This window comes from Aethalodelphis obliquidens, unplaced genomic scaffold (assembly GCF_003676395.1).
Source record: "Aethalodelphis obliquidens isolate GAN/ISIS:26980383/991018 unplaced genomic scaffold, ASM367639v1 scaffold9, whole genome shotgun sequence".
In the NCBI taxonomy this organism is placed as follows: Eukaryota; Metazoa; Chordata; class Mammalia; order Artiodactyla; family Delphinidae; genus Aethalodelphis; species Aethalodelphis obliquidens.
The window spans coordinates 14,748,738-14,761,894 of NW_020837953.1; the positions used below are offsets into that span (position 1 = coordinate 14,748,738).

The 13,157-nt window shown below is 48.2% G+C and overlaps 2 protein-coding genes across 2 annotated transcripts in view; both read right to left on the reverse strand.

Annotated features, from left to right (window-relative positions):
* Window positions 1–12,633, reverse strand: part of NSUN4 (NOP2/Sun RNA methyltransferase 4) — a 33,107-nt gene extending 20,474 nt beyond the window's left edge. Inside the window, exons 1-4 of the mRNA XM_027108665.1 lie at window positions 12,475–12,633; window positions 8,249–8,592; window positions 3,856–4,010; window positions 430–590 (exon numbers count right to left, since the gene is read on the reverse strand). Coding sequence (XP_026964466.1) covers window positions 430–590; window positions 3,856–4,010; window positions 8,249–8,592; window positions 12,475–12,567 — 753 coding nt within the window. The 5' untranslated portion in view covers window positions 12,568–12,633. The remainder of the gene's footprint in view (window positions 1–429; window positions 591–3,855; window positions 4,011–8,248; window positions 8,593–12,474) is intronic.
* LOC113621614 (sperm head and tail associated protein-like) lies at window positions 8,614–12,465 on the reverse strand. The gene has a single exon (XM_027108633.1). The coding sequence runs from the start codon at window positions 11,820–11,822 to the stop codon at window positions 9,462–9,464; it is 2,361 nt and encodes a 786-aa protein (XP_026964434.1). The 5' UTR covers window positions 11,823–12,465; the 3' UTR covers window positions 8,614–9,461.
* Window positions 12,634–13,157: the final 524 nt, after the last annotated feature.

The following is a 13,157-nucleotide window of genomic DNA, read 5'->3' on the forward strand; positions in this document are numbered from 1 at the left end:
AGACAGGAGTAAGAGGGAAACATACTTTTCCCTGGATACCATGCTGTGCCTTCTACATTTTGTATCATGTACTGTATTAATATTCAAAAATAAATAAAATGAGCTTATTCATATTAATTTAATGAGGGTTACTGTGCAACCAAGTGAGTTGCAAAATAAAATAAGCCTAATAATTTTTTTTCCAGTCAGACAGGTTAAAACTCTTTTTGCTAATTGCCTCTAATGAAGATAGTAGCCAGTTATCTAAACTGAGCTAACAATTCTACAGATGGCTGTTTTCACCAAATCACCCATGGAGAGTTGGCCAGGTCCACAGTCAGCCGTACATGCTCAAATATATATGGCTAGATCTTACCCCCTCAGGGCCTAGAGCCAGGATGGGGATGCCAGATTTGGCTAGCTGGATGTCCCAGGTCAGGAATCACTCACCCGGTCATAGATGTCCCCCTCCAGTTCTCCCCACTTCCTTCCATCCCATGATGTGACTCGAACTCGATTCCTATCCCTGACATCTTGAGGCACATAGCTGTGAAGGACCTTCTGTAGTCTGCCTGCTCGTGAAGTGGAGAGATCATTGGCAGCGAGATTGCCTGTGGGAGCATAAATTTTAGGATTGTTTTTTCTACTTCTGTAAAAAATGCCATTGGAATCTTGACAGGGATTGCACTGAATCTACAGACGTTTTGGGTAGTATGAACATCTTATGCCCGCAGGAATAAAGCAACTTCAGAGGCCACAGCAAAAGAAAACAACCCACCAGCAATGGTGCTAATGGAGAGTCAGACCAATTCTCAGGCATAGCCAATCAATGCAGACCCCAGGGGCAGGGGCAGGTGGAGGAGAAACGTTTATTACATGCATAGCACAGTACTAGACACTCCGGAGTGGGGGGTTGCAAAGGCAAACACCGACATAGGCCAGAAAGGTTATGTAAATAAATAAAGCAGACCAGGTTAAAACATTTATTTCTAAAGAAATACGTTCTCTCCCACTTTTCTTGAAATATGTGTCTCTCTTCATCTTTGGTAGATACTACACATTATTTACCCAAAATTTACTCTCCTCTTATTCCTTAGTAATAGAACTCCAATTTTATTTGAGGGAGGGGGAAGCAATATTCCCCAAAACACTACATTTCCCAGCCTCTTTTGACAACCAAGTAAGACTATATGACTAAGTTTTGGTCAATGAGTTGTAGGCAGAATTATTGTGTGGGACTTCTGGGAAAATGTTTAAAAGGAGCTGATACAATCAGGAGATGTGCCCCTTTTGTTCAGTCTTTTCTTCCTGCCTGGAATTTGAATGTGACGACTGAAGTTCCAGCAGTCATGAGGACCACAAGGCAATCCTGGGGATGGAAGCCAGCAATAAAATAGGTTGCAAAAAGAAAGAAGTCCAAGTCCCCTAATAATTGTGGAGTCTCCATACCAGCCCTGGACTGCCTATATCCCAGCTCTCTGTAAGAGAGAAATAAACATTTCTTCTTTAAGCCAGTTAGTTGAGTTTTCTATTGTATATGACCAAATCTAATCCTAAATGATTCATCATCTTTCTTTCATTTTCCCTTTTGTGACAGACACAAGTTCAAGAAATATCTCACTTTGCTCTTGGCTCTACTATAAGAAATAATATTACTGCAAGCTTAATGATAAATGGCAACTGATACGTGGCCTCAGAGTCAAGGAGTGAAAGGGAGTAGTGGGCACTGTGGCACTGTGGTGAAGAACTAGAGAATACATACCTTATCCAATGGTGAACCAGCTTAGTCTTCCCACAAAGAAATATGTCCCAATTTTTGAGGGCACTCAAAGAAGTCAAAATTGGATTCTCTGCTCAAGAGGAATTTGCAGCAGGATATCAACTGAGAAAAGAAAAGCTGGGCTCCAGTTCTGGCTCTGCCTCCAACTCATGTAAAAGATTCAAGTTATTGGGCTTCCCTGGTGGCGCAGTGGTTGAGAGTCCGCCTGCGCAGGGGACGCGGGTTCGTGCCCCAGTTCAGGAAGATCCCACATGCCGCGAGCGGCTGGGCCCGTGAGCCATGGCCACTGAGCCTGCGCATCCGGAGCCTGTGCTCTGCAACAGGAGAGGCCACAACAGTGAGAGGCCCACGTACCGCCAAAAAAAAAAAAAAAAAGATTCAAATTATTTAATCTCTCTAGAGCTCAATTTCCCCCTCCATAAAATATGAGGGCTGGTCCCTTTTTACCCTGTAATTCCTATCTCCTTGGGATCACAGAGTCATTTGAGTGAGGAACTGGGATAAGGGTGAGGTGTTGGTAATTCAGCATACCTTAGAAAAGCAACTCTCAGTTACTTCTCCTTGGCCCTTCTTCCTCTTCTGAGTGCCAGTCCCTCCTCATCCAAGTAACCCTACCTTATCCATTCCCCCTTCTGATGGATTCTCACAGCACTCAGTCAGATTAACACAGCCCAGTACACAGGTTGGGCTCCCTTGAATTGGACCCCTTAAACCATATCAACATTTCTTCTCCATTCTCTCTGGACTTCCAGAGCTGGTGATCAAATGTGGTACCTCTCTGAATCACCTGTAGGACCTACCTTGAGGCTGGAAGCTGACTCAAACTGTGCAAGTTGGCTAATGAGAACTGGAAAAGAAGGATCCAGGCCCAACAAAAAGGCTAGGGCATATGGCAAGTTAAGCCTGGCTGAGCTCCAGGATCAGTGTGAAAAATACAGCCCCCTTGTGGATATTTCTCAAGATAAAAATACTGCCTATTTAAGGCAGGATGTTGGCCAACGGATGGTTGAAGTGAATACTTACAATGTATAAGGCCCAGCCTGGGCTATACTATTGAGTAAGACTTGGGCCTGTCCTCAAGGAATTTATAATCTTGAGGAGGAAGAAGATGCATACGCAGTAAAGCTCTGATGCACGGCTAATGTGCTAACAGTTGCAAAGGTGATGCCCATGGTGTGGGAGCACAGGAGACAGAGGCAGCACTTCTCAACTGGCCAGCAGGGATCACGAGGGAAGACTTCCAGGAGGTGGTACACTTGAGCTGAGGCTGGAAAGTTTAAAGGGCATTGACAGGCCAGCTGTGATAAGGTGGGGGTATTCCAGAGAGAATCCATAACATGGCAAAATTGGAGGCTTATTCAGGCAACAAAGAATAGCAGGTTTTGGCAGAAGCACATAAAGCCTGGGGCAGAATGACACAGTAAAGCTATAACGGGGGACTTCCCTGGTGGTGCAGTGGTTAAGAATCCACCTGCCAATGCAGGGGACACGGGTTTGAGCCCTGGTCCAGGAAGATCCCACATGCCTGGAGCAACTAAGCCTGTGCATCACAACTACTGAGCCTGCGCTCTAGAGCCTGTGAGCCACAACTACTGAAGCCCGCGCACCTAGAGCCTGTGCTCCACAACAAGAGAAGCCACTGCAGTGAGAAGCCCACTCACCGCAACTAGAGAAAGCCCGTGTGCAGCAACGAAGACTCAACGCAGCCAAAAATAAATAAATTTATTAAAAAAGGAAAATAAAGCTATAACAGGCTGCTGCAGCCAGATCTTATCACTTTAGCTGGCAGGCTAAGGAAATGGAACTTAATCTTAGACACAAAGTAAACAGATGCAGAGGGATGAAAGTGTCATGTGGTAGATTAATCAGGGCTCTGTTTTAATCTGCCTTCAGAGACCTTGCTCTGATCACCAGTCTTCCCTGGCCAACTAACAGAGAAAGAGAGAAAATCATTGCAAACAGAAAAAACACACCAGCTTAGCAAGCAAGCACTATTCTACCTGTGACCCAGACCAGAAAGCCCATCATATTTAGTGTGCCCTTGACTGGGTGAGGTCGGGAGCCCTCCCTGCCAAGACATCAGCCCTCTGACTTACGGCAACAGCCAGTCTGAAGCAATGCTAGTGTCTTTCCCCCAGGGGCGGCACACAGGTCAAGCACAGTGTCACCAGGCTGCAGGCCGAGGGCCAGGACAGGCAGCAAGGAGGCAGCATCCATCAGGTAGTAATCCATGACACCCAGGCTGCCAAGCCTAGAAGAGAGGAGACCACCTTAGAGTCAAATTCCAAGTCAGGAGACCCACTGGAAGTCAAGGTCACAAGTCCATGCCCTCAGGGGCTACTGAGCTCTACTCAGCAAAAACTAATTTCTCAAACCCACACTCAGTTGTGTACTTACTCACTCATTCATCTACATAGCAGCCAGAGCAGCCTTTTAAAACATAGATCAACTCACTCTATTGCAGCCACACCAGCCATCTTTGCTATTCCTTAATTAAGCCACGCATACTCCTGTCTCAGGCTTTTGTAGTTGTTGTGCTTTTTGCCTACAACACTCTTCCTCCAAATAACCCTCATTTGCTTCCTCACTTCTTTCAGGTCCTCCTCAAAAGTTACCTCATCAAAGAGGCACTGGCATACCCTGACTACTCCAACTAAAAATAGCAGCCCCCTACTCCCATCTATCTATGTTGCATTCTTTTTCTTTAAAGTATTTATTATTCACTTTATATGTATAGGTTTGTGTGTATTTTACCCCTTCTCTCTCTCCCTATTAGAATGAAGGTAGGGACTTTGTCTTGCTTTGTTCATTATAACATCCCCAACACCTGAAACAGTGAATGGCATGTAGTAGGAACTCAGTTTTATTAGGTTACATATTGAGATACAAAGTGCTTTGTGGGTTCAGGAAAGAGTGCCATCCACTGTGCCTGTCAGAGTCAGAGTTACCTGAGTTAGATCTGATGAAGGAATGGGCCTTCATTCGGTTAAAAAAAAAAAGGGAAGAGGAGCATTCCAAGCAGAAGAAAAAAGAAAAAGCAAAGGCACAGATGCATGCAAACTCATAACTTCTTTCAGACACAGTGAGAAATCTGGTGTGTTAGAAATACAAGGTACATTAGATTGAAGTTGGAAAGCAGATAGAGGCCAAGGTGGTAAAAGGTCTTAAACCCTATGCTAAGGAGTTTGGACTATAACCTGTAGGCAGTTACCAAAAGTTTTTAAAGAAAATGACATGGGGGCTTCCCTGGTGGCGCAGTGGTTGAGAGTCCACCTGCCGATGCAGGGGACACGGGTTCGTGCCCCAGTCCGGGAAGATCCCACATGCCACGGAACGGCTGGGCCCGTGAGCCACGGCCGCTGAGCCTGCACGTCCGGAGCCTGTGCTCTGCAACGGGAGAGGCCACAACAGTGAGAGGCCCACGTACCACAAAAAAAAAAAAAGAAAATGACATGATCGGCTAGTTAGAGTTTTAGAAAGCTAGGTGGGCTACAAAGAACAAATTAGAAACAGAGACACCAGTAGGAAAGCTGTTACAAGAGTCCAAATGAGAGCTAATAAGGCATGGAGAGAGGCAGCACCCATGTGGGTAGAGAGAGAGGGACAACAGACAGGTTGTTGTCACAGAAGGCCTTCTCACTCCCAACCCACTTGTCATAAGGGCAACTGTGGTGCAGCCATTCAGCCTGAGACACGGTTCAGCGCGGACAGCCTTTGGCGACAGCCTCAAGGAGGCAGAAACTTGGTCCTTGCTGACCTGACAGGAAGGCTCTGGAAGAAAGATGTGACAAGATATAAGACAGAGCACCACTGAGAATCAGCTATAAGACCTACAATCCCCAGTCTCGAGGTCATAACACCTCTGGCGTTCACAAATGGGCGCAGGCCATGATAGGATATTTTCAAAGTCAAATCACACTTTGTGCCGCAACTACTGAGCCTGCACACCACAACTACTGAAGCCTGCGCGCCTAGAGCCTGTGCTCCGCAACAAGAGAAGCCACCGCAATAAGCCTGCGCACCACAAAGAAGAGTAGCCCCTGCTCGCCGCAACTAGAGAAAGCCTGCACGCAGCAACAAAGACCCAACACAGCCAAAAATAAATAAACTTTAAAAAAAAAAAAAAAGCAGCACAACAATTTCTCAATTTCAGGAGGTTCCTGGACTCCCTAAATACATCCTTGAACTCCCAAGAGATTAAGATCCCCTTGATTTACAGGGAGCCCATCAAGACAAGAAGGAAAAAAAATTCAAACATAGAGGGCTGCTTCCCCCACTACTCTCCGGATGTCCTCAGGCAACTTAGGAAACCACATGGGTCTTACTCCATTGATCTGCCTAAAGCCAGTGCCTCCAAATTGGTCTCTAATCCTGCTCCCATCTATGCCCTCCTCACAGTGACTAAAATGATCTTCCTGAAGCACAACCTTGATAGGAATAACATCGATATTGCAGGTACTATACTAGGTGTTTAATATGCATCATTTCCTTTAATCCTCACCACAACCCTGTGAGGCAGGAGAACCCAGATTCTAGAGCCTGACTGCCTGGATCTCAAATCCAGCCCAGTTGCTCATCAGTTGTGTGACCTTCTGCAAATTACTCAACTTCCTGTGCCTCAGTTTCCTCATCTGTAATAAGAGTACCTATCAGATAGGATTAGTGTAAGAATTAAAGGAAGTAATAGAAGACAAGTACTTAGAACAGTAGCTGGCACAGTGAGCTATACTATCAGCTATTACTACCATTACTTTCCAGATTATTTTCCTGATAAGGAAACCAAGGCTCAGTTATCCAATGCCACACGTCTAATAAGTGGTGAAGACAGGATCCAAACCTAGGTTTTCTTAACCACTGTACATTATTACCTTTCCTCTACTCAGAAACCGTCTTCAGTGGTTCTCTAGAACAGATGAACGTATTGCAATTACAGCAATATGAATTAAAAGGCACATGTCTGAAGCTGCCCAGCCCTGGTAATTCCAGCCATTTATAAGCAACCCTGGACCACCAGGAAAATCCCCTTCCCCCAACCTGAAAGCTTGTGACATTCAAGATTCCCACACATGGCCCCCATGTACTTTTCCAACCTCATCTCTTACTTCTCTTAAGCATGCAGTCTTCCCTCAAACCAGCAGCTAAGACAATTGCAAAAGCCTCCTAATTTACAACTCCATTTCTTGCCCCTCTCCAATCTATTTTCCACACAGCAGCCAGAATGATATTTTAAAAATTCAGATCTGATCATGTTATTCCCCAGCTTAAAACCTTTCATGGCTGGGGTTTCCCTGGATGCCCAGTGATTAAGACTCTGAGCTTCCACTGCAGGGAGCACAGATTCGACCCCTGGTCAGGAAACTAAGATCCTGCATGCCACACGGTGTGGCCAAAAACAAACAAAAAACCACCAGCAACAAAACAAACAAACCAACCTTTCATGGCTCCCTCTTCCTTTTAGAGAAAAAGTCCATGATCCCATAAGGCCTGTAAAACCTTCAAAATCTGTCTCTAGCCCTCTTCTGTAGCCTCACATCACTCTCCCATCCCCACTTCCAAGCCACCAGCTTTAATTCCTACTCGGCTTTCAGGTCTTAGCTTAAATTTCACTTCCTCAGCATTAGATCTCCTAACTGTAAGACTTCATAGCATCTTGTACTTTTTTCTGTAGCACTTATCACAACCATAAATAGTTTTTTAAAAGTTATCTCCCTCACTAGGCCACAAGCTCCATGAGGACTTGTGCACTTAAGAGTGCCTAGCATTTGGCAGACAATAAATATTTGTTGAATGAATGAATCAGTCCTTCAAAGATCAATTCCCACATCCTACAGCTAACACTGAGCTCTCCTTTTCTCAATTTAGCATTTTATTACAGTCTTTTTTCATTCAACTTCATATACATCTGAGCATTGGATAAGATGACTGGAAGGACTCCTTTTTTTTTACCCCAGTCTGGTCTGGTACTAACTTTGTGTCCCTAAGCAAGCCCTATTTCCTAGGCAAGTCCCACCTCTTATTTGGTATCATGAGGTTACTTGTCCTACTCACTATGATGGGGGCAAGTGAGAAAGCAGTTGTAAATAACACACATTTTAACTGGAGAGGGTGCTCATGTAAAAAGGTTTTTTGTTTTTTTTCTTACTTAGGCGGTAGAAGTGGGGCACTTAAGCAGGTTCAAAGTGCAGGTTCTGAGGTCAGACTGCCTAGGTCTAAATACTAGCTTCACCACTTACTATCTAAGGGACCTAAAGCAAGTAAGTACCTTAACTTCTCTGCACCTCAGTTTCCTCAAATGTAAAGAAAAACAATAATATTACCCACCTCAGAGGGCTGTTGACAGAACAAAAGGAGATAATGCCCAGCATGTATAAGTACTCAGTAAATATTAGCAATATTAAGATCCCTATTAAACAGGACAGGAGCGGTGCCTCTTCCTGTCTACTTCCAACAGACACTCAGAACAGCCCTAGCCACAGCTCCAGATCCTACCTGGCAGGAGGGAAACGGCTGACATCCCCTCTGGCGAAAGTGAAGCATCGAAGGTTTGGACTGCAGGCCCAGGAGGCAGGGGGTGGAGCTGCAGTTTGGCCATTCTCAGGTTCTGGTTCCCCGTGGAAGATAGCTTCATTCACGAAGTCCCTTGCATTCAGCTGCTCCAGCTCAGCACTCACACGATCCCAGGCAGCAAAGTTATTGACCAGTGCACCATACTTCTGCTCTGAGAGGAGACTGACCCGGATCGATGGCCAAAGATCCCCAAATTGCACACTGTAGGTCATGTCAAAATTCTGCAGAGCCAGTCGAGTGGCAGGAAATTTGGGCTCTGTGGCAGCCTAAAAGAATGAGAACAGGCCTATTGGTCTTCCAGTCTTGCCTCTATCCCCTTACTGCCTGACCCCACCAGTAGTACCTCAGAGCGCTGGGGCAAACGTGGATCCAGCTAGTGCCCACTCCTCTTTGCACCCTGTCTTTGCATCCTGCCTCTGCCTGCCAAAGAAGTATGTGAGAGACAAGCAGTGGGGAACCAGCCTTTCTATCTCAGCGTTGTGAAGGTAAGCTATAGCTCTCACAATAGCATGTGGGGGTCACCAATAAAGAGGATACTCCTTTGAGGTCTTGGAGGGGACTCTTGAGAAGAGTCTACAGCAGGTTGGTAGAAACTATGTAGGCCCTGGGTGAAGCATCAAGCTTAAAAATAGAAGATGTTTTCTTTCTCAACAGTCCTTCCATTTTCTAAAGCACGTTCATGTCTCCTAGTTTAGGTGAGCACCACAAGAGATGGCGCAGTGGGATACAAAAAATATCAACCTTCTACATTTGATGGAGAGATGAGGGTAACTTACCTAAGGTCATGCAGTGACTGACACCACAATGCTCAGAATCACAGGGCTGGGGGTCATTTTGGGAAAGTCCCCGGACTCCAGGAAGGTGGGATGAGGAGAGCTCACAGAAACCTTGAGGCGTGAACAAAAGTGGGGACTTACAGGATGACTGCTATGAGGGTAGCAGAGAGGGGCATGAGTCAGGCTTGAAGAGCACAGAAGTAGACTGAAAGGGAAAAAAGGCCTCAGCTGAGGAGTCCACAAGTTGGTCCTGGTTGCCACAGCTGGGATGCTTGCTATGGCTGGCAGCCCTGTTACTGTCTATGAATTTTGCTTTAGCCTGGATTTTTGGATTTTTGGTCAGAACTCTTTCTCTGCTCTCATTTCTTGTTATGGTGGGGACTCTTGCTCCGACCTTGACTTTTGCTACGGTGGGGACTCTTGCTTCGGCTCCGACTTCTGTTACGGAGGGCACTCTTGATCGGGCCCTGACTTTTGCTATGTTGGGTACTTTCGCTCTGGCTCTGACTTTCAAAAAGTTGAGGACTCCCACTCTGCTCCTGATGTATGCTTTGATGGGTACCATGGCTCCCATTCAGACTTCTACTAAGATGGAAACTCTTTCTTTGACTCCAATTTGTGCTAGGGCTATGGGTACTCTCACTCTGGCTCCAACTTGTGCTTTGGAGGGTGCTCTGGCTGTCACTACTCTGGCATTCACTAACAACAACAGTCAAACTACAGTTGGCATTAGTGCTACAGCTGGAATTCTTGGATGAAGACAAAGGACAGCTGTAGGGGATCTGGGGAGACTCCTTGCGGCAGTCTCGAGAAACCACAGAGTAGACATGGAGGCCACAGGGCATAGTATCAAGATGGCCCCAGGCTCGGGGGGCAATCGGTAAATTTGGGGGGTCAAGGGGTGTTCTCAAAGGGATAAAAGAATAGATATGCATAGAACAAGGAGGCACCACAGGCTGGCGATGAGGTTGGGATGGGCCCCTGGGAGTGCTATAGGTGCCACAGCAGGGCACCACGGGCTGGTTATGACACTGAAGGGGACCTGTGGATTGACTGAGGGAACCAAAGAGTAGGCAGGGATTGCGGCAGGTGGGGGAAACCACAGAATACACATGGGTACTGCAGAGGGGTCCAATGGGGGGTCCTCGGGGGCTGGTCTGAGCATAACTATTGGGTAAGACAGGATCACAAGGAAGGCGAAGGGGAAGGGAAGTGGGGATAACTGTTTTGAGGGTTCTAGGGACCACAGTAGGTGTGGTAGTCCCTTGGGGAAGTTCTTTGGGGCAGGAATTTGAGCAAGTTGTGACGGATGTCACCATACAAGAAGGACCGGAGAGACCAGAAGGGCAGGAGGGAGGTGGAGAGGTGCTGGCCTTAGGCGACATGGGCCGGTCAGGAGGAGTGTGCTGGGTGACCAGGAAGTGACATCTGTGAGGAGCACATGGCTGTTTTAACTCTGAGGATTTGGGAGACTTAGCTTGGGGGCAAACTGGGATAGGGAGAGGGGGTTCCTTATAGCCTCTGCAGTGGGGTGCCTGGAGTGGAGACATAAACTGGTTGCCTGGAGGTGAAGGAAAGAAGGCAGAACAAGGACAGTGGGAGGACAGAGGAAGAGGTGGTTCCTGGGGACAGGGTGGACCAGAAATTGTAGTGCCTGAGGTTATGCAGACATAAGAGCTCCCACCAGTCTCCCAAGAGTAAATGGACTCAAAGCAAGGCTTCCTGGAAACCTGGGACTGGGGCGAGCAAGGAGAGCCAGTACTCCCAGGGGGTAGGCGGATGGCACAGTAAGGGCTCCCAGCGGCAGGTATGCTGGCATCTGGGGGAAGATGGGAATAGTGATAAGAGCCCTCCTGAGGTGAGCTGGGACAAGATGTACCTGCCTGAGAAGAAAGTGGGGAGCCACAGTAATTTTTCCGAGGAGGGGGGTCAAGCTGTGGTTTAGGTTCACAAGTGTCTGGATGCTTAACGTGGCCATGGTAAAAGCTGCCAGTGGGTGGGGAAGATGTTGGGGAAAGAGGAGGATAATTATAACTCCTCCCTGAGGACCAGGAAGAGAGCAGAGTAGAGGTCATGGGCCCAGTTTCCAAAACCCTGTGAGAAAGGGGTGGGGAAATTATAGGTCTAGTTTCCATGGGCCAGTGAGCATGAGGAGGTGAAATTATGAGGCCAGTTCCCAGGGGCCTATGAGTAAGAGGAGGTGAAATTATGGGGCAAGTTCCCTGGGTCCCAGCAGTGATGGAAGGTGAAATCATGGGGCCAGTTTCCAAAGGCACATGAGTGAGGGGAGGGGAGGTCACCGGGTTGGTCACTGGGGCTGAATGGTATCCACCACAGTAACAGCGATAAGTGTGTTGGTCAAAGTAAGGGCCTTGGGGACAGGGACATGGTGTTCTCAGGGGACTGATCCAGCTGCAATAAGGGCTCCACAGACGGGCAAGGGGTGACCCCACAAGGCGGAACCGGTCAACACAAGGACTTGGGGGGGACGAACCCGAGAGGATAGGCTCCCGGCGGTAGGGCCTTCCTAGGAGTGGAGAACAGGGTTCAAAAGAACATCTTCCTGGGCGCAGGGGAGTCTGTGGGGGTGGGGAGAGGGGAGGTGGGGGTGGGGAAGGAATCGCTTGGGGTAGGGTGGGGGGCTGGCCAGTTATGCAAGAAATTCCAGGGCTACAAGTGAGGCCAGAGAAAGGATCTCTGGATAAGTGGGGAGAGCCCATGGGGTGAGAGGAGTCGCTGCACTTTTTGCCTGGGTTTGGGGGAAAGGCCGGGAGGGTGGCTACTGTAACTTCCTGGGCGCCAGAGGCGGCTCGAGGCTGAGAAAGGGGTTGAATCCTTTCCCGGAGGGCAGCGGAAGGAGAGAAGGGGAAGTCGCTATGTCACCTTCCTGGGGTGAGAGAGGCTGGGCTGGAAGGTTTAGGAGGAAAGGAGTATAAGAGGTCATGCGGTGGGGGCGGGGGGGGGAGGGGAGAGGGAGGAGGAGAAAGGGGGAGGGGGAGGGAGGAAGGGAAGTGGAAGGGTTAGTGGGGGCCCAAGGGAAGGTAACCAAGAGCCGGGAAACAAGAGGCGAGACAGAACTGAAAGAATGAGGACGGAGGTGATGGCGTAACATAGAGGGGCGGAGTCTGGAGTCTGCAGACTTAAGAGGAAAAGCCGAAGACTTGTGACGAAATAAAAGGGCGGACAGAGGCGATGACGTTACAGATGTGAGAGGGAGGGGCCTCGTCACGCCCCCTGAGGGGCGGGGGACAGGAGGCCCAAGGCGTTCCAGAGGCGCTGGAGTAGCGAGCCTAACTGAGGGCGCGGGAAGTGGGAGGGCTGGAGAAGTTTCCCGAGGGATGGTGGCGAGACACTGCTGTCACGGGACCTTACCCATTTCTTCTTATGTCGTTGTCTCCGCGGGACTGTCATGAAGTCCGCACGCTTCAGCATGTCCCGCACACCTCTCCCTACCAGCGCAGCCATGTGTGCGTGCGCCGCCGGGTAGTTCCGACCGGAACCGCAAAGGGAGACGCGCAGGTTCCGGAGAGTTGGTGCGCCCCAGTGCGGACGAAAAGGGGAGAGAGTTAACGGCTCTTTCCTGGGGCTCTGCCCACCGATACGTCGCAGATGCAAACCCAGCCCAGCGTAGGGATCTTTTGAGGGTCTGGAAAAGAAGAATTTTTCGCAGAGAGTGGTGGCTCCGTTTGGATGCTTGTACAGACTCTGCAAAGTCCCGTAACCCAGTTAGGGGATCAGGGAGGACTGGTAGCTGACAGTTGAGTACTGAAGGAGTTAGGTAGGCAAAATGGAGCGAGAAGAGCCTTTTAGGCAGAAGTACAGAGAGACATCCTGAGGTAGAGAAAAACGAGGCTAGACTTCTAGGCAGAGGCGGTTTTATAGTGAAGCTAATTAAGCTTAAGTTTCAGGACCTGTCATTTGCACTGCCCTTTTCAAGTCTCGTACCTAATTTTTGTATTATTTTTCTTAAAGAGGGTCTCCCAAATTTTTTAAGCTTCCACAGAACTTGACTCCATCACAGGAGCCAGTGGAAAGGAGGGTCATTATCAGATAAT